The 22,966-nt window shown below is 43.6% G+C and overlaps 1 protein-coding gene across 1 annotated transcript in view; it reads right to left on the minus strand.

Moving 5' to 3' along the window:
* The window catches only part of LOC138988869 (SHC-transforming protein 3-like), a 94,233-nt gene that overhangs the window by 29,447 nt on the left and 41,820 nt on the right, over positions 1-22,966 (minus strand). The window contains exons 4-5 of the mRNA XM_070375212.1: positions 9,280-9,350; positions 3,414-3,493 (exon numbers count right to left, since the gene is read on the minus strand). Coding sequence (XP_070231313.1) covers positions 3,457-3,493; positions 9,280-9,350 — 108 coding nt within the window. The 3' untranslated portion in view covers positions 3,414-3,456. The remainder of the gene's footprint in view (positions 1-3,413; positions 3,494-9,279; positions 9,351-22,966) is intronic.

Raw genomic sequence — 22,966 nt, forward strand, 5'->3', positions numbered from 1 at the left:
TGAAGAGCCCACTCTGCCCCACAGCTGACCCTTTTCCTTACGTGTATTTGCCCCATTCATCCCAACCAGACTGCAAGTGCCTCATTTTCTCCATGGCCTGCTCAAGGCCATCATGTCACTGTGTTTGGGAAAGGAATTGTTAATTAACAAGGAATTTCCATCTGCCAATGGTGCCCCCCTGCCCAGTGTGTGTCTGGAGTTTGCCAGCATTTGTGGCTTCCCTAAGGATGCAACCCTCTTGTTCAAGTAGCAGTGGGTGACTCCTGACTCTAGATTCAGACTTGCTCTGGTTCCAGTCTCAACTTCACCACTTCCTGGCACTGTGATCTTTGACAGTTTTTGTAAACATTCTGATCCTTGGTTTCCTCATCTCCAAAATGTACACAGTCCACCTCCCAGGGATTCTGAGACAAGAAACCACATGCTCTCATCGCTATCTGAAATTATTATGCCAAATAACATGAAACTGCTGAAAATTGACTATTGTCAACTAAGAAAACTATAAGTTCATCCTTCTTTTGATATGTCTATGTGCTTATTCTCTCTCCCTGCAATAGAAGTTTAGTTTTTATTTAGTGTCCTGTTCCTAATATCTAAATAGTGACTGAACACGACATGTGATCAATAAAAATTTGTTGAATGAATGAATGACATGTTTAGAGCAATATAGCAAGTATTCAATAATAGTGTTGGTATTATTATTATCATCATTATTATTATCAGCAACAGCTGCAATTAGCAAAGCAAGAAGATAGAATGAAATACCAGATAATATTGGCGTAAGTGAAAATCAATGCTACATTACCATAAATTTCAATTTTCAGTAACTTTAGTTTGTTGCATCAAACCAGTGTTTCTTTTCAGCTAGAAAACCTGTCCTGAATGGAACTGGTTGATATTGATAATTAGAATAATGTCAATCAACAGTCGATATTATCATATACAGAAATTTGGAAAGAGTGAGTGAACTGCAAAATTAAATCCATGATAAAGACCCTATCCAGATTTGCTGAACACATACTATGTGTAACCTGGCAAACCAGGTGCAGCCCCAGCACTTTGTAGGTTTAAGACTCTAAACAAGCCATTTGTAGGGATTCCATCCCTATTCCACAGGTGAGGAGCCAACCCTGAGAAGTAATGAGAACCTAGGATGCTCCTCTCTGGTGAGAGGTAATTATGAGCTGGTACCTATGGATCCCTTTACTCACCTGCTAGGTTAGGAACCCCACCTGTAAATAAGGCTCTGCTGCTTGGGTCAGGAGATTGCTGTCCAAAGATCAGGCTAGGACGGCTGCTCAGAGAGCCCCAAGAGAAAAATTTGATTTGGAGAGGATTCACAGAGACAAGCCTGGAGACCAAGTCATGCTGTGAGCCTTCAGCTAGAGCTGTCATTTTGCAGCCCCTAGTCCACCCTGGGCTCCATGGACATCCCCATAAAAATGGCTATGCTCCCTCCAGGGCCAGAGTCTGGCCTCCATTGCTCTGATAGGGGCTTCACCAGCACCAGTGGCCCCATTCCCACCCTCTGCTCCCTGCAACACGCTCCCCAGTAGGCTCCTCACACTAAGTCTCAGGGTCCTCTAGGGGACAGATGAATGCACATGTGTGGGTCTGGTCAATGGAATGGCCTTGAGACTTTACCTGTACACAGCTTGTGCCAGATGATGTAACCTCTCATTTATTCCTCACAAAGTGGGTGAATGCATCAACATATATTAGCAAGATGAGATGGAACACCAAACTGCGGCCAATCAGAAAGCAGATGCCTATATCCCTCAGCCCCAGAACTCTTTTTCTGTCCTAAAGGCAGCCGGGCTTGGGCCCAGGACTCAGACAGGTACAGGGTGTGCCTGTGTTCCTTCATCCGAATCAGGCCCCAGCCTCTGGCGGGTATTAGCATTACTGCCCAGAGGCAGACAGGTAGAAACCTTGAGAGGCCCAAGTGGGAGCAGCTGCCTCAGTTTCTTGCTTTCTTCCGGTCTGCCACGTGGTCAGGGAAATTCACCCCAGGGTTAAACGCTTCCTTCCCCAGGAAGTCCTCCCAGATTCGTCCAAGCCTCTTCCGTTTTCCTGTGGTACTTTTTATGCGCTTGCTGTCACCTGACCCACTGCCTCGTGACTCTGGCCCTCTTTCCCTAGTCGTGGCTTTTTGGGCACCTGTGATGCACACACCCCCATCTATCACATTCTCGCACGCAAATAATGACGAATGAAGCGCAAAGCACAAAACTACTTCGGTTGGTGGTAAGCCCTGAGTAACAACGTAGAAGGAAAGCGGAAGGACTCAGCCCGCTACATCCAAAGCCCGGATGCGTTTGCACGCAGGCAAGCTGGTGTTTTCAAAAAGAATTCTAAACTGAGAAAACACTAACTCCCTCCCTGCCAGGCCTCGCCCCTCTGGGGGTGGAAGTCTTCGAAAGGCTCAGCCTGAGAAACGTGTTCCGAACAAATAAATTTAGAGCGAGCCGTAAGGCTGAAATCATAAGTTAGCCATCCTGTGCCGGCAGGATGTACACAGGGATGGGCAGGCAGGCTGTTCACACCCACTGCTCCCCTTTCTAATTCTGAGAGTCAACCAGCCTCGGGAAAGATTTTTACAGATTTCTTCCTTTTCCTGGCGTGTTGAACTTAAATCGACATTAGCCGTGTTTCTTTTGTAGCGAAAAAGGAATTCTCCAATATGATTGGGGAGGAGTCTAATTGGCGAGATAAGATCCTGGAGCCTGAAGGCACCTGACCAAAAGTCAGTCTCGTTTTTCATGTCACCTGCCAAGTATCAAGCACACATCTTAACACCTTTGATACAATGGGTTTGCAGATAAATAAGAGTGAAAGTCACTCAGTCGTGTCCCATGCTTTAGGACCTCATGGACTGTAGCCTGCCAGGCTCCTCTGTCCACGGAATTCTCCAGGCCAGAATACTGGAGTGGGTAGCCCATTCCCTCTTCCAGGGACTTCCCAACCCAGTGATTGAACCCAGATTTCCCACATTGCAGGCAGATTCTTTACCGTCTGAGCCACCAGGGAAGCCCCAAAAAACTGGAGTGGGTAGCCTATCCCTTCTCCAGGGGATCTTCCCTACCCAGGAATTGAACCGGGGTCTCCTGCATTGCAGGTAGATTCTTGACCAGCTGAGCTACCAGGGAAGCCAGGGCCCTTCCAAATTCATCCTCTGGATCTGCTAGGTGAGAAAGCTACAGAATCAAAGTCCTGCCCATTTCGTGCAGCATGTGGAATCCATGCCATGGTCCAAGAGGAAGCGATCACCTCAAAGCTGAACAGAAGATGTTCAGAGCCCCTCCCTGCCTGGGTGTTTCCAGCTTCCTCCTGGTCAGGATATGTGATCAGACCCCAGGTCATCCCCAGACCGTGTACAGTTCTCCCAGAGGCAGAGCTGCACAGCGCCTTACCTGCCCTTCTTCCTCTGCGTCCATCTCCTCTCCCCACAGCTCCTCACAGGCTGAACGCCACCCTGAGGATGGGAAATCTTCTACAAACAACACAAATAGCTCATTAGTAAATGTGGCCTTACCCCAAACCTCAGCCCGGGCACTGATCCACTCCCCCATGAGCTGGTGATGAAATGGCCACGTGTCACAGAAGTTTGATGTGAGATGGCAAAGGGCTGTGGTGGACGTCGCGGGGGTGGAGGAGGCCAGGGTGCCTAGCCCCGCAGCCTGGTCGGTCCCTCTCTCGCGGGAAGTCCAACGAGGGCACGCGGTGGCGGGAGGCCTTCATGCACGTGAGGAGAGACACCACAGCTGGGATGGATGCACACAGATGAGGATGCTGGGGGAGTCGATGGAACTGAAGGACTATGTGGTGAAAGGTTTTACCTTGGCCTTTTTCTTTTTTTGAGAGCACTGAGAGAATGTTGGAAGCCAGAAGTGACTGGACAAGTGAGCGTTACCAAGGCTGCCAGGTCGACTCGGGGAAGAGAGGGTGGATGGAGAGAAGAAACTGGACTTAGGCCATCCAGCTAGCCGTCTTTCAGGCTGAGGATTGACCCCTCCATGCTCCTAACTGGCAATAGACCCCCGCAAGCCAGGCCGCCATTCTCGCTGTATCAGGCTGTATCAGGAGCATCTGCGATAGATCTTTAACACCTCGTCTGCGGGTTCCCTTCTCCTTCTGGCCGCCAGGGCGTGCTGGTTATTTTGTTCAAAATCATGGCCCTGTAGCCATCACAGTGCCCAGCACTGTCAGACCCATTCCACACAGTCACACATCTACCATCTAACCAAACTCCCCGAGGGAAACGTTGGACATAAAAGATCCCAGCATCACAACGTTCAGTCTGACTCACCAGCTCATGGCGGATTCTGTGTCCATTACACTCTGCCCCCTCAGGCTGTAGTAATGTGAGAAAGTTGTGGCCAGGTGACTCTGAACTTCAACTCATGCTAGCATCCATGATACAAGTCTTCAGAGACCCCCATTGATAGGTTGAATCAGAACACAAGGAGGGACTTCCTTAGTGGTCCAGCTAAGACTCGGTGTTCCCAATGCAGGGGGACGGGGTTCGATCCCTAGTCAGGGAACTAGATCCCACATGCCACGACTAAGAGCTGGTGGTTGGTGTACTGCAACTATAACTTGGTGCAGCCAAATAAATGAAATATATTTTTTAAAAGAACAAAAGGAAATGCCTTCCTCAAAGAAGGATGTTGTCCTTACACAAACTTTGAGTTTGGTTTCAAACCAAAAATATTTCATACATGTTCCTGGGGAATTTTCAAAACACCTGGACTCTGAAGCAGAACCCTCCAGCAAGTGGATGCTAAGTGGAGTGCTAGGGAGCAATCTCGTCCATGGGCCGTGCTGGTCAAGGTCTGGGCTAAACCTGCATCTTCAGGGCCCATTGAAACTATGACAGCTTTAAAATAAGGGGAAGGGGCCAGTTAGCTCAGTTGGTTAGAGCATGGTTAATAAAATAAGGGAGACGAAAAACCTAAACTAGATTCAACTGTTTTCTCTCTACAGTTTGAAAAAAGCAAGTTTGTGTTGGTCTCTGCTCAACATTTTGTACATTTACAGGAATTCACCCTCACCTTCATTTACAGAAAGTGTAGCAAAGCCATGCACATTGAGCTCATGTGTCTATGCGAGGCTGAGTGGAAAGCAAACTTGATGGTTATTGGATGAATCCAAGCACTGCAGGAGGTCAGCTGGGGTCGCTTAGAACCAAAAATACACGTCAGACCATCTCAGTTACTGTTGGAGAAGGACCAGCTTGCTGAGTGCTCTGGGTCTAACCGCATATACATTTATAGCCTTCCATGCCATAAAAACAGCTTAAGGTGATTTCCAATAATAAATCAAATTGAACACGGCAAATCAAATTAGCAGATGGGAAGGGGAAAGAAAGTAAGGCCTTGCTTTTCCCGTGACCATGGCACATGGGCGCTTCCTGTCACCCTGCAGGGTGGCCTGACAGGCTGCTCGCCGAGTCAGACCAAAAGCACACTCGCTACCCTATCCCAGTCCACCCCATCTAATGAGGCACGTCATGCTCTGACAGGAAGTACAGTAACTCAGTCCAAACCATCCCCGAGGCACAGGGTGTGGTCCCCATGGGCAGAGTGGCCGGAAGCCACAGCAGTGGCCATCAGCATTCTGCCACAGTCTCCTCATGTGAAGACCCAGTAGCTTAACGCAGATGAAAGCGTAGGTCTCTGATTTGACTTCCAGCTGGGGAGCTGGGTCCTCCCTGCTTCAAGCCCCCACCTTCCTCAGGGTGACACCAAGCTGAGACCCTCCCCACAGTCCTCCGGGGCTGCACAGCACAGGGAAATCCATGCAGGGAGAAAGTTGGTTCCCCACGTGGGTTTCAGGTTTCACAGACCATGAGGTGGCGCTGGTGATGGGGGAGACAACAGAAGGCAGTTTCCTCAAGCTCTTGAGTGGCCCAGCTTCTGCTGTGGGGTTCCTGTATGGCCTTAATAGTGCTGAGTTATAAGGGTGTGGGGAGGCGTGCTGACAGGGGTCACGTTGTGGGGTCGGAACTAAAGGGAGTCACCCTCTTCAAGGCCATGCAGGTGCAGGGATCAGGGGAACATTGGGAAGCTAGTTCTTCTCAGTTCAGTTCAGTTCAGTCGCTCAGTTGTGTCCGACTCTTTACGACCCCATGGACTGCAGTACAACAGGCTTCCCTGTCCACCACCAACTAGTTCTTCTGCAAAAGTTTTTTCTTCATCTGTCAAGCGTCTCTGTCTCCTGAGCAGACTTTCATAAATACAGTAAGTCCCCACATATGATCCTTCAAGTTGTGTGTGTGTGTGTGTGTGTACGCGTCGCGCTCGCGTGCCCGCTCAGTCGCTTCAGTCATGTCTGACTCTGTGACCCCGTGGACTATAGCCTGCTAGGCTCCTCTGTCCATGGGATTCTGCAAGCAAGAATACTGGAGTGGGTTGCCATGCCCTTCTCCAGGGGATCTTCCCAACCCAGGAATCAAACTCAGGTCTCATGCATCTCCTGCACTGCAGGCAGATTCTCTACTGCTGAGCCATCAGGGAAGCCCAAGCCTTCAAGTTGCAAACTTGCTAAGATGTGAACATGGTTCACATGTCCAAATCACATAAATGAGTTCACACGTGTGGCACACACTGTCACATGGGTGCACCCTCTTCCAGGGGTTGTGCTTTTGGGTACTTTACTACAGTATTGTCTAGAGTATAGAGGTACAGTATCTTTATTTCAAGTTCAGGATGCCTGGAAGCAAGCATTACAGCAGCAGTGATGTAGCAGGTACTCCTGTACTTTTCAAGGTACTATCCTGTAAGATTAAAAATGTTTTATTTATTTTTTGTTTGCTTTTTTATATATTATTTGTATGAAAAGTATTTTAAATTTTTTACAGTATAGTACTATATAGCTGGGCTTCCTAGGTGGCTCAATGGTAAAGAATCTCCCTGCCAATACAGGAGACACAGGTTCAATCCCTGGGTCAGGAAGACCCCCTGAAGAAGGAAATGCCAATGCACTTACACCCTTCTTGCCTGGAGATCCCCATGGACAGAGGAGCCTGGCGGGCTACAATCCATAAGGTTGCAAGAGTTGGACATGACTTAGAGACAACATCAACAATAGAACTTAACTACAGCATTAGGTTTCCCTACAACCTTTCAAGAATGCCTTTAGCATATAAAGCACATCAAGATGGGAGAATTTAATCACAGGTATGTTTAACACTCAGCTGCCACACAGACTTGAAATCGTGCCACATCCACAGGACACCATTGAGCATTCTTGTCCTGGGTGTGAAGGCTGCTTTCTGATGTTGATTTGTCAAACTGTTTCCTACAAGTGCTGTCTGGCTCATAACAAAATAAGAAACAGGTCACATGATAAAAATGAGGCAAAAGACAAAAAGCATCACAGAGAAAAGCAAACAGTTTTCAAAAAGTCTAATAAATCGAGAACAATGTATACATATATATATATGTATGTATAACTGAATCACTTTGCAGTACAACAGAAGTTAACATGATATCATAAATCAACTATATTTCAATTAAAATAAATATATTGATATTTTTTAAGTCTAATAAACCCAAGGCAATTCTGATATAATCAAAGTACAACACCGAGTTTCCTGAGTCAAGGAATGGCACTTCACTTGGCCCATTACAATGCTGCACCGCTGCTAGAATCTAAATAGAGTGGAATCGGATGTCTGCTCCACAGCTTTTTTCTACCACTACCATGATTTTATCTGGCCATTTGGCACCCAAAGAATGCCCAGACCTTGATCCAAAGGCACACCGGGATTGCTACTGGCCGTCCTGCCCACCTCCATTCCTGAAAAGCAGGACTTGGCCATTTGCATGTGTGTCTTTCTCCCCCAAAACAGGGGGTCTGGCAAAGCAGGACAGCAGCCATGGTAAAGACTCAAAAAATATATCAGAAGAATTAAAATGACATAAATTATCTCGGAAGTTCTAGGACCTATAAAGAAAATTCAATAGAAATGGCTGACAATTCTCTTTAAAAAACAACGGCACCATACACAACATTGTAAATCAAATATACTTCAGGGTTTTGAAGTTAAAAAAACACAACAACTACCACCCCCCATGAGCAGGTGACCAGAGTCAGGGGTTCCAGTGTCCCTAGGTCCATGGTTAAGCATTCTGCCCACACCCCCTACACAGCACTGCCTTCTCACAGCTGGGATGAATGAGTGATTGACTAAACACTCAGACTTTTATTCTAACTGCTCTCACTTCAAAATACCATTCTTTTGCCTTGGCAATATCCATAAACCATTTTCTACAAATATGTGGAGATGGATTCTCCCCTTGGCGTAGATTACTACTGTGTTCACAATAAGTGTGTCTTGAGTTGCTTGAGAGAGAAGGAAGACATCAACTCTTTTGAACATGAATTTCTTCAATGAGCAAGAAGAGGTTTCATTGTGATGCTTAAAACGTAGAACTGAGGTATGTAAATTACTGAGCAGCTAATTACCATAAATAATTGCTTTCTAAAGCTCAATCTTTAGTTTTTGGCTTGCTAATGCAAAGATATCCAATAGACAAATTTGAACGAAATAAAATTGAGGCATTTTCTGAGGTCACTGTTTAAATTAAACAATGCCACTACTGCCAAAGCAATATAAGCTCATCGCCTTCTGAAATGTAGCTATTTCACAGACCTAGTCCTAGCTTTCTGGTTCTCTTCTTCAAGATGACTTGAAATTGGCATTTTTCTAAAGATACAAGTTCTACTAGGCTATGAATTTTATAAAAACATGCTTAAAAACAGAATTGGCCCTCAAGTTTAAAATCTGGTTTAAAACATATAAACCTGCTCAAAATCACTGAAGCCTTAAAAGAATCAGTCTGCTTTCTAAATTATTACTCCCATTAAGATTTCTACTTCCAACTCTGTGCATTTTAATTTCTGTGTATACCATTGGAAATTCTCTCTTGACATCTTGATTTAAAAAAAAAAGAAATAACAGAGATTTAAAATATCAGTCTGGTCTAAGAGTTTCTTTTATTAAAGAAACAAACATAAACACTCCATTTGTCTGCAACTTAATTATAAAAAGAGTTTGGAAGTGAGGAGTGTTCTTCAGGAGGCTTGTGTCAAGACATACATGTCACAAACATAGAACACTCAGGAGACTTGAGACAGTGAGTCCTGACTCCCTGTCCCTGGTCACCAGCACTCAAGGGGCAGACTTTCCCTCTGGAAATTTCTAGTGGTTTACTTCAGAAATCATTCCTTTCTCAAGTAAAATCACAGGAGTCCATTTTCAAGAGGGCTTACCTGGTAATTTGCGTCCTTGTACTGAAGTCAAGAGACCTCATGGAGCGAAGAACTTCAATGCACCCCAGATACTGCAAGGAGAGAAAATGTAAGTCATGAGTCAGAGAACTAAGATGAAGAGATTATTCCTAACCAAAGCAAAGTCATTTGGGGGAGCCATACACAATTTTTCAACCACATTGTAACTTTTTATTCATGGTGACACTTCGTTCTGTTTCTATAGAAGTAATAACTCACACCCATCAGAAAATATCCTGAGTGCTTACATTTGGCACTATACTTAACTTTCACGAAACCCATAAGGATGTTCACTTTCTTTAGCAATACACCTTCAAAAGCTTTTGTTGAGGTATAACTTGTATGTCATAAAATGCAGAAATCATAAATGTACAACTCAATGATCATTTAAACATGCACCTGTCATGTAACCACCACCCAACATCCCAGCATCCCATTTCCAGTCCTTTACTAAATTTCCAGAAGTTTATAATATTTAAAGAAAGAATGAAAACACTATAATACCAACATTTTGGCCAACTTTACACTTCACTATTTAGTAAATACATTTTGGGCTTTGAACAAACTACAGAGTATCCCCAACGGTGTTTTATTTTGGTTTACCAGAAAGACCTCTTCTGAATTATTTAACATAAATTTCCAGAATTTCAACTTAACATCTAAATTTGTAGCTACATTTGTTTATCAGTTTTATACATGAGAATGTATGTGTACATGTGAATATATGGCCACAGTTAAAGCTACAGACAAACAACTAGAATGGAAGAGATAGAATATTCGTGTTCCAAAGCCCTTGGGGGAGTTTGAAGGTACAGATGTTTTATACTAATGACTTTAAATTTAGACATAGCAGGAAGGGACCTCATGGTGTAGTACAGAAAAGACTGCATTTAAATTATATAGAAAAACTGAATTTGAGCCTGGCTCTGTCATATCATCTTACATAACCTCAAGCAAAACTTCAAACTTCTCTGAAATGTGACTATTACTCCAACCACTGCACAGTCACAGAGTTATTTAAATACCACCACCTCCATCAGTTAAGTGGGTACCATGAACGGTCACAGAGACATATGAATAAGATGACCACCAACCCTGCAGAGTCATATGATTAAAGGGACAATATCACAGAATCACGTGAATGCTGAGACCAGCATCACAGGATTATGTAACTACCTCCTCCACCACCAAAGTCGAAGACTTACGCGAATACCACATCCATTATCACAAACGTACATAAGTACCATGACCAACATTGCAGAGTTATGTATACTACAACGAGGTCGCAAGTCACAGGAAAACAGTAAACAACAGTGCATGATCACGTGACTACCACTATCGCTATTATAGACTTGTGTGGATGCCATCATCGCCACAGCAGGGTTAGATGATGACCACTGTCACTAAGATATGTGCAGACCACGACCCCCTTTGCTGAGTTACAGGATTGTCAAGACCAGCACTGTCACAGTTATGTGAACATCACAACCACATCCCAGAGGTATGTGAACACCATCACCAGCAACATTACAAAGTGAAGTAATTACTTCAACCAAAGTGGCAAAGTTGGTCAATAACTCTAAAATGTGTGACGACCATTCCTACCACCACTGCAGTTATGGAAACCTCCATGCCCACCACTGCAGATGTGTGAATATGACATAATCACTGCAGGTCAGATAGTTACTATGCCCATCATCACAGAGCTATTGAAGACCATTTTATAACACTGCAGAATTATATGATACCACCCACACAACCATAGCAAAATGTGAATTCTGTGAATGCTCTCTCAGTTATGGGAATATCACTACCCCACAGTGCCATGCTAATGCCAACACGACCATCATTGTAGAGCTGTGTGAATTCCACGCCCAAGTCCTGATGTTATCTGAATTACACCATCACCAACCTCACAAGATCTGTGAATAACAATATCAATGCCACACAATTATGCCATGACAAAATAACATCTTAGGATTATGAATACTGTGATGAACTGCAGTGTCTATGAACACAACCTTCCCCAGTGATGCGGGGTCATGTGAATACAAGACCTCTGCCACACAGTTATTTGAATATCACCTGTTGGGCTGAACCCTACAGGCCTGCAAGCCCTGCATTTGCCCTGCTTCAAGACCCAAGAAAGAGCTGGTGTCAGCAACAGAGACATCAATGGCTTAATGGATGGGGGGAATCTCACATGTCTGAAGCAAGGTCCCGGAGCAACAACCCACCATGTGCAGCAGACAGCGGGCAGAACAGGGCAGTAGTCTTCGCTCCTAGGGGGAGAGGGAGGTTACCAGTTATAGGGGGAACTGACATCAGGTTGGCTATCAGTTACCAGGGAAAACCAGCAAGTGAGCATGTCCATAATGGCCCATTTGATAAGGTATCATGGTGGAGATGCTCTAAACCAAAGCTTAGAATGATCACTGGCTGGGGCCGGGGGCAAGGATGTGGGAAGGTCAGTCATGTGAGTAGGGTGTAGGTATAGCTGGCACTGGTCAAGCAGGGGATGTACAGAGAGCAAGAAAACAGCCATCCTGGGTGGCCGGATCATCCACCACCTCTGCCCTGACAATGATGATATGTGAAATGCAAACACCTGGCCAACCTCAAAAGGCCATGGAAATAACATCAGCAACATCATAAAGTCATATGAATGCACCTATCATGGTGGCACATTATGTGTATGCAAATACCACCACCATGATAGGGCTGTGTGGATACCATGACCAACATCACAGCTATGGGAGCCGTGGGAGCTATGGGAACAGACAGCCAATGGTGAGGTTATGAGAAGACTATCACCAACACAACCACTGAGTTATGTGATTACCACAACCAACACCACAGGTTGTGTAAACACCATAAACAACATCCAACATCATTTCAGTGCTATCAGCAACACTGCAGATATATGAATATCATGTCCCCCACAGCAGATTTATATGAAGACCGTCTACACCCATTCCACAGAAAAACCCATAACATGCTCACCACTACAGAGGTAGATGAACACTACCACTTAGATCCTTGCACAGTCACATGAATACCACAGCCACCAACTCTGCAGTTATATGAATATGACCACAACCAACATCACAGATTCTTGTGAATACCACCACCAACACTAATGCAAAGCTATGTGAATTCCTTGACGAATGTGCAGAATAACATGTAGACTAACTTCTCAGAGTTGTTATTACCACCACCACAACCTTCACAGGTATGCCAGTACCTCCACTGCTGTCACAGTTATATGAAGACCATGTCCAACTTCAGGGAATCATATAAGATGACAAACACTGCCACACTCGCGGCACTACATAAACATCACCACCAACACTGCCAAGTGGAATTACCCTCCCGAGGGTCTGTAGCAATTTGTCCTGTCCCCACCAATGTCTAAGCAAGTTTACTTCTCTACCCTTTGTAACAGTTCAGTTCAGTTCAGTCACTCAGTCGTGTTCGACTCTTTGCGACCCCATGAATCGCAGCACGCCAGGCCTCCCTGTCCATCACCAACTCCCGGAGTTCACTCAGACTCACGTCCATCGAGTCAGTGATGCCATCCAGCCATCTCATCCTCTGTCGTCCCCTTCTCCTCCTGCCCCCAATCCCTCCCAGCATTAGAGTCTTTTCCAATGAGTCAACTCTTCGAATGAGGTGGCCAAAGTACTGGAGTTTCAGCTTTAGCATCATTCCTTCCAAAGAAATCCCAGGGCTGATCTCCTTCAGAATGGACTGGTTGGATCTCCTTGCAGTCCAAGGGACTCTCAAGAGTCTTCTCCAACACCACAGTTCAAAAGCATCAATTCTTTGGCGCTCAGCCTTCTTCACAGTCCAACTCTCACATCCATACATAACAGTGGACAACATCAATCTTTTGAAACTTTGCCTCTCGTGGGCAAAAGTATTTCTTTTCTGTTGTTGTTTTCATTTGAATCTCCCTGTCATCTAATTAGATTGTGTAGTTTTCTATTGTTTATTGGCTATTTGCACTTCTTTTTCTGTTAACTGACTGTTCATATCTTTGGTCCAGTTTTCTATTAGGTTCTTCATCTTTTTCTTCTAGATTAATGTGATGTTAATCTTTTGATGGTCAGTTTCTACATTTTACCTGAAAGAACTTGTTACCATAGTAATATAGTAATAATTCCTGTGATTACATGCCTATCCTTTCTGGTGTGGCTTTGGAATGCCTTATCTTGCATGAGAAGATCTTGTGTCCGCAGGTCTTCATAATAATCTTCCAAATTTTATTTTAAGAATATTTATTTATTATTTACTTATCTATGCTTTCACTTTATTTAATGGTTTTCATTTAGCTTTTAAATCTATTTGGGATTTATTTGTCTATATAGGCTATGGCATGAATTATAATGCTAGCCTCCAAATGGACTACTACTTATATGAGTTGTTGTTGTTCAGTTGCTAAGTCATGTCCAAATCTTTGCAACCCCATGGAATACAGCATGCCAGGCTACCCTGTCTTTCACTATCTCTGAGAGTTTCCTCAAACGCATGTCCACTGAGTCAGTGATGGCATCCAATCATCTCATCCTCTGTGTTCCCCTTCTCCTCCTGCCCTCAATCTTTCCCAGCATCAGGTCTTTTCCAATGAGTCAGCTCTTTGCATCAGGTAGCCAAAGTTTTGGAGCTTCAACTTCAGCAGCAGTCCTCCCAATGAATATCCATGGTTGATTTCCTTTGGGATTGACTGATTTGATCTCCTTGCTGTCCAAGAGGCTCTCAAGAGTCTTCTCCAGCACCACAGTTTGAAAGCATCAATTCTTCAGCATCAGCCTGCTTTATGGTTCAACTCTCACATCCATAATAAATGATTACCAGAAAAACAACAGCTTTGACTATACAGACCTTGATCGGAAAAGTGATTTCTCTGCTTTTGAATATGCTGTCTAGGTTTTTCATAGCTTTTCTTCCAAGGAGAAAGCATCTTTTAATTTCATCTCTGCAGTCACCATCCACATTGATTTTGGAGCCAAAGAGAATAAAATCTTCCACTGTTTCCACTTTTTCCCTATCTGTTTGCCATGAAGTGATGGGACTAGATACCATGATCTTAGTTTTTAGAAAGCTGAGTTTCAAGCCAGCTTTTTCACTCTCCTCTTTCACCTATAAAGAGGCTCTTTATTTCTTCTTTGCTTTTTGCCATTAGAGTGGAATCATCTGCATATCTGAGGTTGTTGATATTTCTCCCGGCAATCTTGATTTCAGCTTGTGAGCCATCCAGCCCAGCATTTCACATAATGACTCTGGGGCTTCCCTAGTGACTCAGATGGTAAAGAATCCACCTGCAATGCAGGAGACCCAGGTTCAATCCTTGGGTGGGAAAGATCCCCCGGAGAACAGAATGGCTACACACTCTGCTATTCTTGCCTGGAGAATTTCATGGACAGAGGAGCCTGGCAGGCTATAGTCCATAGGGTTGCAAAGACTGGGACACAACTGAGGGACTAACTTTCACTTTTCTCCCTACATATAAGTTAAATAAGCAGGGTGACAATATACAGCCTTGATGTACACCTTTCCCAATTTTGAACCAGCCAGTTGATTCATGTCCAGTTCTAGCTCTGCTTCTTGACCTGCATACAGGTTTCTCAGGAGACAGGTAAAGTACTCTAATATTCCCATCTCTTTAAGAATTTTCCACAGTTTGTTGTGATCCACACAGGATAGCTCAATTGGTAAAGAATCTGCCTGCAAAGCAGGAGACCCCAGTTCAATTCCTGGGTTGGAAAGATCCACAGGAGAAGGGACAGGCTACCCACTCCAGTATTCTTGGGCTTCCCTGGTGGCTCAGCCGGTAAAGAATCCACCTGCAATGCGGGAGACCTGGGTTCAATCCCTGGGTTGGGAAGATCCCCTGGAGAAGTGAAAGGCTAACTACTCCAGTAGTCTGGCCTGGAGAATTCCATGGACTACAGTCCATGGGGTCACAAACAGTTGGACATGACTGAGCGACTTTCACTCACTTCACACAGTCAAAGGTTTTAGCATAGTCAGTGAAGCAGAAGTAGAGGTTTTCAGAATTCCTTTGCTTTCTCTATGACCCAACAGATGTTGACAATTTGATCTCTAGCTCCTCTACCTCTTCTAAATCCAGCTTGTACATCTGGAAGTTCTTGGTTCATGTACTGTAAAAGCCTAGCTCGAAGGATTTTGAGCACGACCTTGCTAGAATGTGAAATGAGTGAAATTGTGCAGTAGTTTGAATATTCTTCAGCACTGCCTTTCTTTGGAATTAGAACAAAAGCTAGCCTTTTCCAGTCCTGTGGCCATTGCTGAGTTTTCCAAATTTGCTGGGATATTGAGTGTAGCACTTGATCCTAACAGCATCATCTTTCAGGATTTGAAATAGCTCAGCAGGAATTCCATCACCTCCACTAGCTTTTTTGTAGTAAAGTTTCCTAAGGTCCACTCGGCTTCACACTCCAGGATGTCTGGCTCTAGGTTAGTGACCACACCATTATGATTACTCAGGTCATTAAGAGCTTTTGTGTATAGTTCTTCTGTGTATTCTTGCCACTTCTTATTATCTTCTGCTTCTGGTAGGTCCATGCCATTTCTGTCCTTTATTGTGCCCAACTTTGTATGAAATGTTCCCTTGGTATCTCAAATTTCTTGAAGAGATCTCTCATCTTTCCCATTCTATTTTTTTCCTCTATTTCTTTGCATTGTTCACCTAAGAAAGTGTTCTTATCTCTCCTTACTATTCTCTGGAACTCTGCATTCAGTTGGGTATATCTTTCCCTTTCTTCTTAGCCTTTCTCTTCTCTTCTAAGCTATTTGTAAGGCTTATACAAGTACTTAAGTAAGAATTTATATGAATATCACTGATTTAATCATTCATTCATGTCTTGCTGGATTAATGTGCCAACTTTGTGGTATGTTAAATTCCTATTTCTGTATGGACCTTTATCTGAACTCTCTTATATGTCATTGGTCAATTTATGAGTCTCTTGTGCATATTTTTCCTTAAGAACTTTAAGATTATTTAATGACATTCTCCCACATCTAAAAAACCATTAGAATTCCATTGAAATTTCATATGCTACCTTGAAAAGAATTTACATTTATTATTAAGTTTTTTATCCACAAACATGAGAGTTGTCTCAAATTCAGATATTATTTACTGTCTTTAATAAGACTTTGCAGTTTTTATTATATAAATCTCATACTTTTCTTTGGTGTATTCCAAGGCATTTTTGGGCTCCAAAATCACTGCCGATGGTGATTGCAGCCATGAAATTAAAAGTTGCTTACTCCTTGAAAGGAAAGTTATGACCAACCTAGATAGCATATTAAAAAGCAGAGACATTACATTGTCAGCAAAGGTCCATCTAGTCAGGGCTATGGTTTTTCCAGTAGTCATGTATGGATGTGAGAGTTGGACTATAAAGAAAGCTGAGCACAGAAGAATTGATGCTTTTCAACTGTGGTTTTGGAGAAGACTCTTGAGAGTCCCTTGGACTACAAGGAGATCCCACCAGTCCATCCTAAAGGAGATCAGTCCTGGGTGTTCACTGGAAGGACTGATGTTGAAGCTGAAGTTCCAAAACTTTGGCCACCTGATGCAAAGACCTGATTCATTGGAAAAGACCCTGATGCTGGGAAAGATTAAGGGTGGGAGGAGGGGCAACAGAGAATTAGATGGTTAGATGGCATCAGGGACTCAATGGACATGAGTTTGAATAAACTCCAGGAGTTGGTAATGGACAGGGAGGCCTGGCATTCTGTGGTTCATGGTGTCGCAAAGATTCAGACATGACTGAGTGACTGAACTGAAGGCATTTTTGTATAAATTTTGGTAACCACAAGGAATGAGAGTTTGATTTTTCCATCATGTGTCTACCTGGTTTTTACTACATAGAAAATTCAATCACTGGGCTCCAGAGATGTACAAAATTGAAGAACTGTGCAAACCTGGACAATGGAGCCCAGAAAACCTCCCAAAACTGAAGACAACCTCCTACCACCAAAGAGACTGAAACATAAAACACAGTGTAAAGTCATGAAATTTAGATGCAGAAGTTTCCACATTAGCTTCATGGGAATTCCAGGAAAATAAAAGAAAAAAGTAGAGGGAAAGTTCTCTTTCAGCACCAGATATATGAAAACAAATACCATAGAAAGGATGAAGAAGAGTATTTAGCCAAGAATCTTATATCCACCCAAACTAGCATTCAAATAGGAGGGCAAAGCAAAGACTCAGAAAGTTAACCACCCACAGACGTTCTATGAAAGAAGCATTTCAGGAAAAGAAGGACTACAAAAAAGAGAAGGATGTGGGCTGCAAGAAACAATGATAAGAAAAGAATCAACAAAATTTACAGGTACACTTTATACCTAAGCAATTATTGATGCATAACTCTAAGTTTTTTTTTATACTGACGGGAAACTGAAATCTCAGATGATCTCAGTATGGCTGGTAGGGGACAAAGAAAAAAAGTGGTTGAGGAGGATAAGGGAAACTTGCTAAAGAAGACTGGACCACATAAGCGTATGAACATGAGGATGCTTAGTTCACTGGGTCGACCTTCAGAGACCTGGGGCACAGAGAGGAGACACAGACAGTGTGGGTATTGCTGGGAAGAAGAGTGGGAGGAGGAATGATTCAGAAGGAGTATTAGCTCTGAATCCTTCTGTGTTGTTTATAGACATTTTACATAGCAAGAACATGTTCGTTTATTACTCATACAATTACAAAATGAGGAAAAATGAAAAATATTTTCCACCAAAAGAAACAGACCATGCTTAATAAAATTGGACCTCCAAGCCAAGATGCAGATGGACCAAAAAGTTATTAAGGTCATCTTGGTGTCTCAAATGACAAAGGATCTTAAGCAGCCCTCCCAGAACTTCTAGAGAGCTACCTTGTTCTGATGATGCAATAGTGAGGGAAGTGATCCATGAAACCAGCCACACCTCTCAGGTAAGCTACTTCTATGATGGGTGTCTTTGAACTCCAGCCTCAGAGTTGGTCAAGGATGTGTGTGTGATCCCATCCAGGCCAACAAGTCAGAGTCCTGGGGGTTTTGGTGGAACTGTCTGGACCAGAGCAGCTTCTGAGAGCTGTGGTGGTGGTGGTTTACTCACTAAGTCATGTCCAACTCTTGTGACCCCATGGACTATAGCCCGCCAGGCTCTTCCGTCCAATTAATAACTGTTCCTCAGTCCCCATACCTTTACTTCCAGAGGTTAGAAGAGTTTATGAATAACTAACCCTGGTGACTTCTAGCTTCATTGCCTATAAGAGGCCCCATTCCAATTTCATTTGGAATGATGGTAAACCTAGGCTTATAATTTTCAAGCATGGCCCCTAAATGGGAATGTCATCCATGTTGCATGAACTCCTTATTGCAAAATTCAGATTTAAATCAAATAAAGTAGGGAAAATCACTAGACCATTCAGGTATGACCTAAATCAAAACCTTATGATTATACAGTGGAAGTGACAAATAGATCCAAGGGATTAGATCTGATAGAGTGCCTGAAGAACTATGAACAAAGATTCGTGACATTGTACAGGAGACAGTGATCAAGACCATTCCCAAGAAAAACAAATGCAAAAAGACAAAATGGTTGTCTGAGGAGGCCTTACAAATAGCTGAGAAAAGAAGAAAAGTGAAAGGCAAAGGAGAAAAGGAAATGTATACCCATTTGAATGCAGAGTTCTAAAGAATAGCAAGGAGAGATTAAAAAAAAAAACCTTTCTCAGTAATCAATGCAAAGAAATAGAGGAAAACAATAGAATGGGAAAAACTAGAGCTCTCTTCAAGAAAATTAGAGATACCAAGGGACCATTTCATGTAAAGATGGGCACAATAAAGGACAGAAACGGTATGGACCTAACAGCAGCAGAAGATATTAAGAAGAGGTGGCAAGAATACACAGAAGAACTATACAAAAAAGATCATAATGATCCAAATAATCATCATGGTGTGATCATTCACCTAGAGCCAGACATCTTGGAATGTCAAGTCAAGTGGGCCTTAGGAAGCATCACTACAAACAAAGCTAGTGGAAGTGATGGAATTTCAGTTAAGCTATTTCAAATCCTAAAAGATGATGCTGTGAAAGTGCTGCACTCAGTATGCCAGCAAATTTGGAAAACTCAGCAATGGCCATAGGATTGGAAAGGGTCAGTTTTCATTCCAATCCCAAAGAAAGGCAATGCCAAAGAATGCTCAATGCTATGCTATGCTAAGTCACTTCAGTCGTGTCCGACTCTGTGCGACCCCATAGACAGCAGCCCACCAGGCTCCCCTGTCCCTGGGATTCTCCAGGCAAGACACTGGAGTGGGTTGCCATTTCCATCTCCAACGCATGAAAGTGAAAAGTGAAAGTGAAGTCGTTCAGTCGTGTCCGACTCTTAGCAACCCCATGGATTGCAGCCTAACAGGCTCCTCCATCCATGGGATTTTCCAAGCAAGAGTACTGGAGTGGGGTGCCATTGCCTTCTCCAAGAATGCTCAAACTCCACCCAATTGCACTCATCTCACACGCTAGTAAAGTAATGCTCAAAATTCTCCAAGCCAGGCTTCAACAATATGCAAATCTTAAACTTCCAGATGTTCAAGCTGGATTTAGAAAAGGCAAGGAATCAGAGATCAAACTGCCAACATCTGTTGGATCATCAAAAAAGCAAGAGAGTTCCAGAAAAACATCTACTTCTGTTTCATTGACTATGCCAAAGTGTTTGACTGTGTGGATCACAACAAACTTTGGAAAATTCTTCAAGAGATGGGAATACCAGACAACCTGACCTGCCTCTAGAGAAACCTGTATGCAGGTCAGGAAGCAACAATTAGAACTTGACATGGAACAACAGACTGGTTCCAAATAGGAAGAGGAGTACCTCAAGACTGTATATTGTCACCCTGCTTATTTAACTTATATGCAGAGTAAGTACATCATGAAAAACGCTGAGCTGGATGAAGCACAAGCTGGAATCAAGATTGCCATGAGAAATGTCAATAACCTCAGATATGCGGATGACACCACCCTTATGGCAGAAAGTGAAGAAGAACTAAAGAGCCTCTTGATGAAAGTGAAAGAGGAGAGTGAAAAAGTTGGCTTAAAGCTCAGCATTCAGAAAACAAAGATCATGGCATCTGGTCCCATCACTTCATGGCAAATAGATGGGGAAACAGTGGAAACAGTGTGAGAACTTATTTTTCTGGGCTCCAAAATCACTGCAGATGATGATTGCAGCCATGAAATTAAAAGACGCTTACTCCTTGGAAGGAAAGTTATGACCAACCTAGACAGCATATTAAAAAGCAGAGACATTACTTTGCCAACAAAGTCCATCTAGTCAAGGCTATGGTTTTTCCAGTAGTCACGTATGGATGTGAGAGTTGGACCGTGAAGAGGCCTGAGCGCTGAAGAATTGATGCTTTTGAACTGTGGTGTTGGAGAAGACTTTTGAGAGTCCCTTGGACGGCAAGGAGATCCAACCAGTCCATCCTAAAGGAGATCAGTCCTGGGTGTTCATTGGAAGGTCTGAAGTTGAAGCTGAAATGCCAATACTTTGGCCACCTGATGCAAAGAGCTGACTCATTTGAAAAGACCCTGATGCTGGGAAAGATTGGGGGCAGGAGGAGAAGGGGATGACAAAGGATAAGATGGTTGGATGGCACCACCGACTCAATGGACATGAGTTTGGGCAGGCTCCAGGAGTTGCTGTTGGACAGGGAGGCCTGGAGTGCTGCAGCTCATGGGGTCACAAAGAGTTGGACAAGACTGAGCAACTGAACTGAACTGAATATAAGCATTTGCTTACTGCATATGTGCTAAGTCACTTCAATCATGTCTGACTCTGTGCAACCCTATGCACTGTAGCTTGCTAGGCTCCTCTGCCCATGGGATTCTCCAGGCAAGAATACTGAAGTGAATTGCTATTGTGAATTGCTATTTACTTAAATTCTAAGTGAATTGCTTCTCCAGGGGATCTTCCTGACCCAGGGATCGAACCTGCATCTCTTATATCTCCTGCATTGGCAGGCAGGTTCTTTACCACTAACACGTCTGGGAAGCCCATTGTTTACTAACTACATGTAAGAAGACCCTACACCATTCTCATCATAAGTGTTAATGAACACTTATCTGCACCTGTTAGGAGGCTCACATAGAAAGAACTTGAACAGGCATCATGCCTTTGAAGAACTCACAGTTTACTGGTCATTCTTTGACAGCTACATCATGGGGCAGCAAAAGAAATGTGTCAGAACCAGGATGAAAGACAAATTGTTGGGAAATCAAAGAAGAGACCATGAAGCAATGTCCAAATGTACTATGTATATGAGGCAGTGAATTTCAAAGTGTGGTCCCCTGGCCAGCAGCAGCATCTCAGAACCTGTTAGAAAGTCCTGCAAGCTCTCCAGGGATTCTGATGTCCACTCAAGTCTGAGATTTGTCTATATAGTACTGATTTAACATTCCAACCTTTCTTTATCTGATCAATGTTGTACAAAGGCTGTTGCTGCTGCTGCTGCTAAGTCGCATCAGTCGTGTCCGACTCTGTGCAACCCCATAGACGGCAGCCCAACAGGCTCCTCTGTCCCTGGGATTCTCCAAGCAAGAATACTGGAGTGGGTTGCCATTTCCTTCTCCAGTGCATGAAAGTGAAAAGTGAAAGTGAAGTTGCTCAGTCGTGTCCGACTCTTTGAGACCCCATGGACTGCAGACTACCAGGCTCCTCTGTCCATGGGATTTTCCAGGCAAGAGTACTAGAGTGGGGTGCCATTGCCTTCTCCGTGTCTAAGGCTATGCAAGTTCAAATATTGGTTTTTCCATTTAATACTTGAAACCTAGGTTTGCTTGCTTTTTAGTTAATTCTCCCAGAGCCTTGGGCTTCCCACGTGGCACAGTAGTAAAGAATCTGCCTGCCAATGCAGGAAGTGTAAGAGTCGCAGGTTTGATCCCTGGATCAGGAAGATCCCCTGGAGGAGGGCATGGCAACCCACTCCAGTATCCTTGCCTGGGAAATTCCATGGACAGAGGAGCCTGGAGTGCTACAGTCCATGGGGTCACAAAGACTCAGATAGGACTGAGCGACTGAGCGAGCATACAAGTGCACAGCTACAGCCTTACTTTCCTTAAATCAGAACAGTGGTGATAACATGTCTCCTGGATTTGCTGTGAGTATAAAACTCACCTGTAAAATATTTCACATAACTCCTGGCATATACATGGCTTAAGATACCAGTAATATTATTATTTTGTACACTTCAGGCCAAGTTCCTAAGGGTATCTTCATAAGAATGTGGCTGAGGGTTCAACTACAGTTTATATTTAGTTAAAAATGGCATATGTTTCCGTGTGTTTTATTTTTTTTTCATTCTCCAGCTAACCTTGGGTGTTTCAGAGTTTTGTAGCTTTTGGCTTCTCCTGCTTTCTGAAGTAAACCTGGTAATAGCCCCCAGGTAGGGCGTCCAAACATGCCAAATCTTGGGAAACTGATGGCATAACATTGGTAAATGGACTCTGTGAAAACCCAAGTTCATGATATTAAAATAAAGAATTTCCAATTGTGTCCGAAGACTTTCTTCAGGAAACAGAGGAATACAGGCAAACAACACTATTATTAAAAATAATAACTCAAGGGCACAGAATAAAATCAGCTTTCTGGATGAGA

The sequence above is a fragment of the Bos mutus genome, chromosome 8 (genome assembly GCF_027580195.1).
Source record: "Bos mutus isolate GX-2022 chromosome 8, NWIPB_WYAK_1.1, whole genome shotgun sequence".
In the NCBI taxonomy this organism is placed as follows: domain Eukaryota; kingdom Metazoa; phylum Chordata; class Mammalia; order Artiodactyla; family Bovidae; genus Bos; species Bos mutus.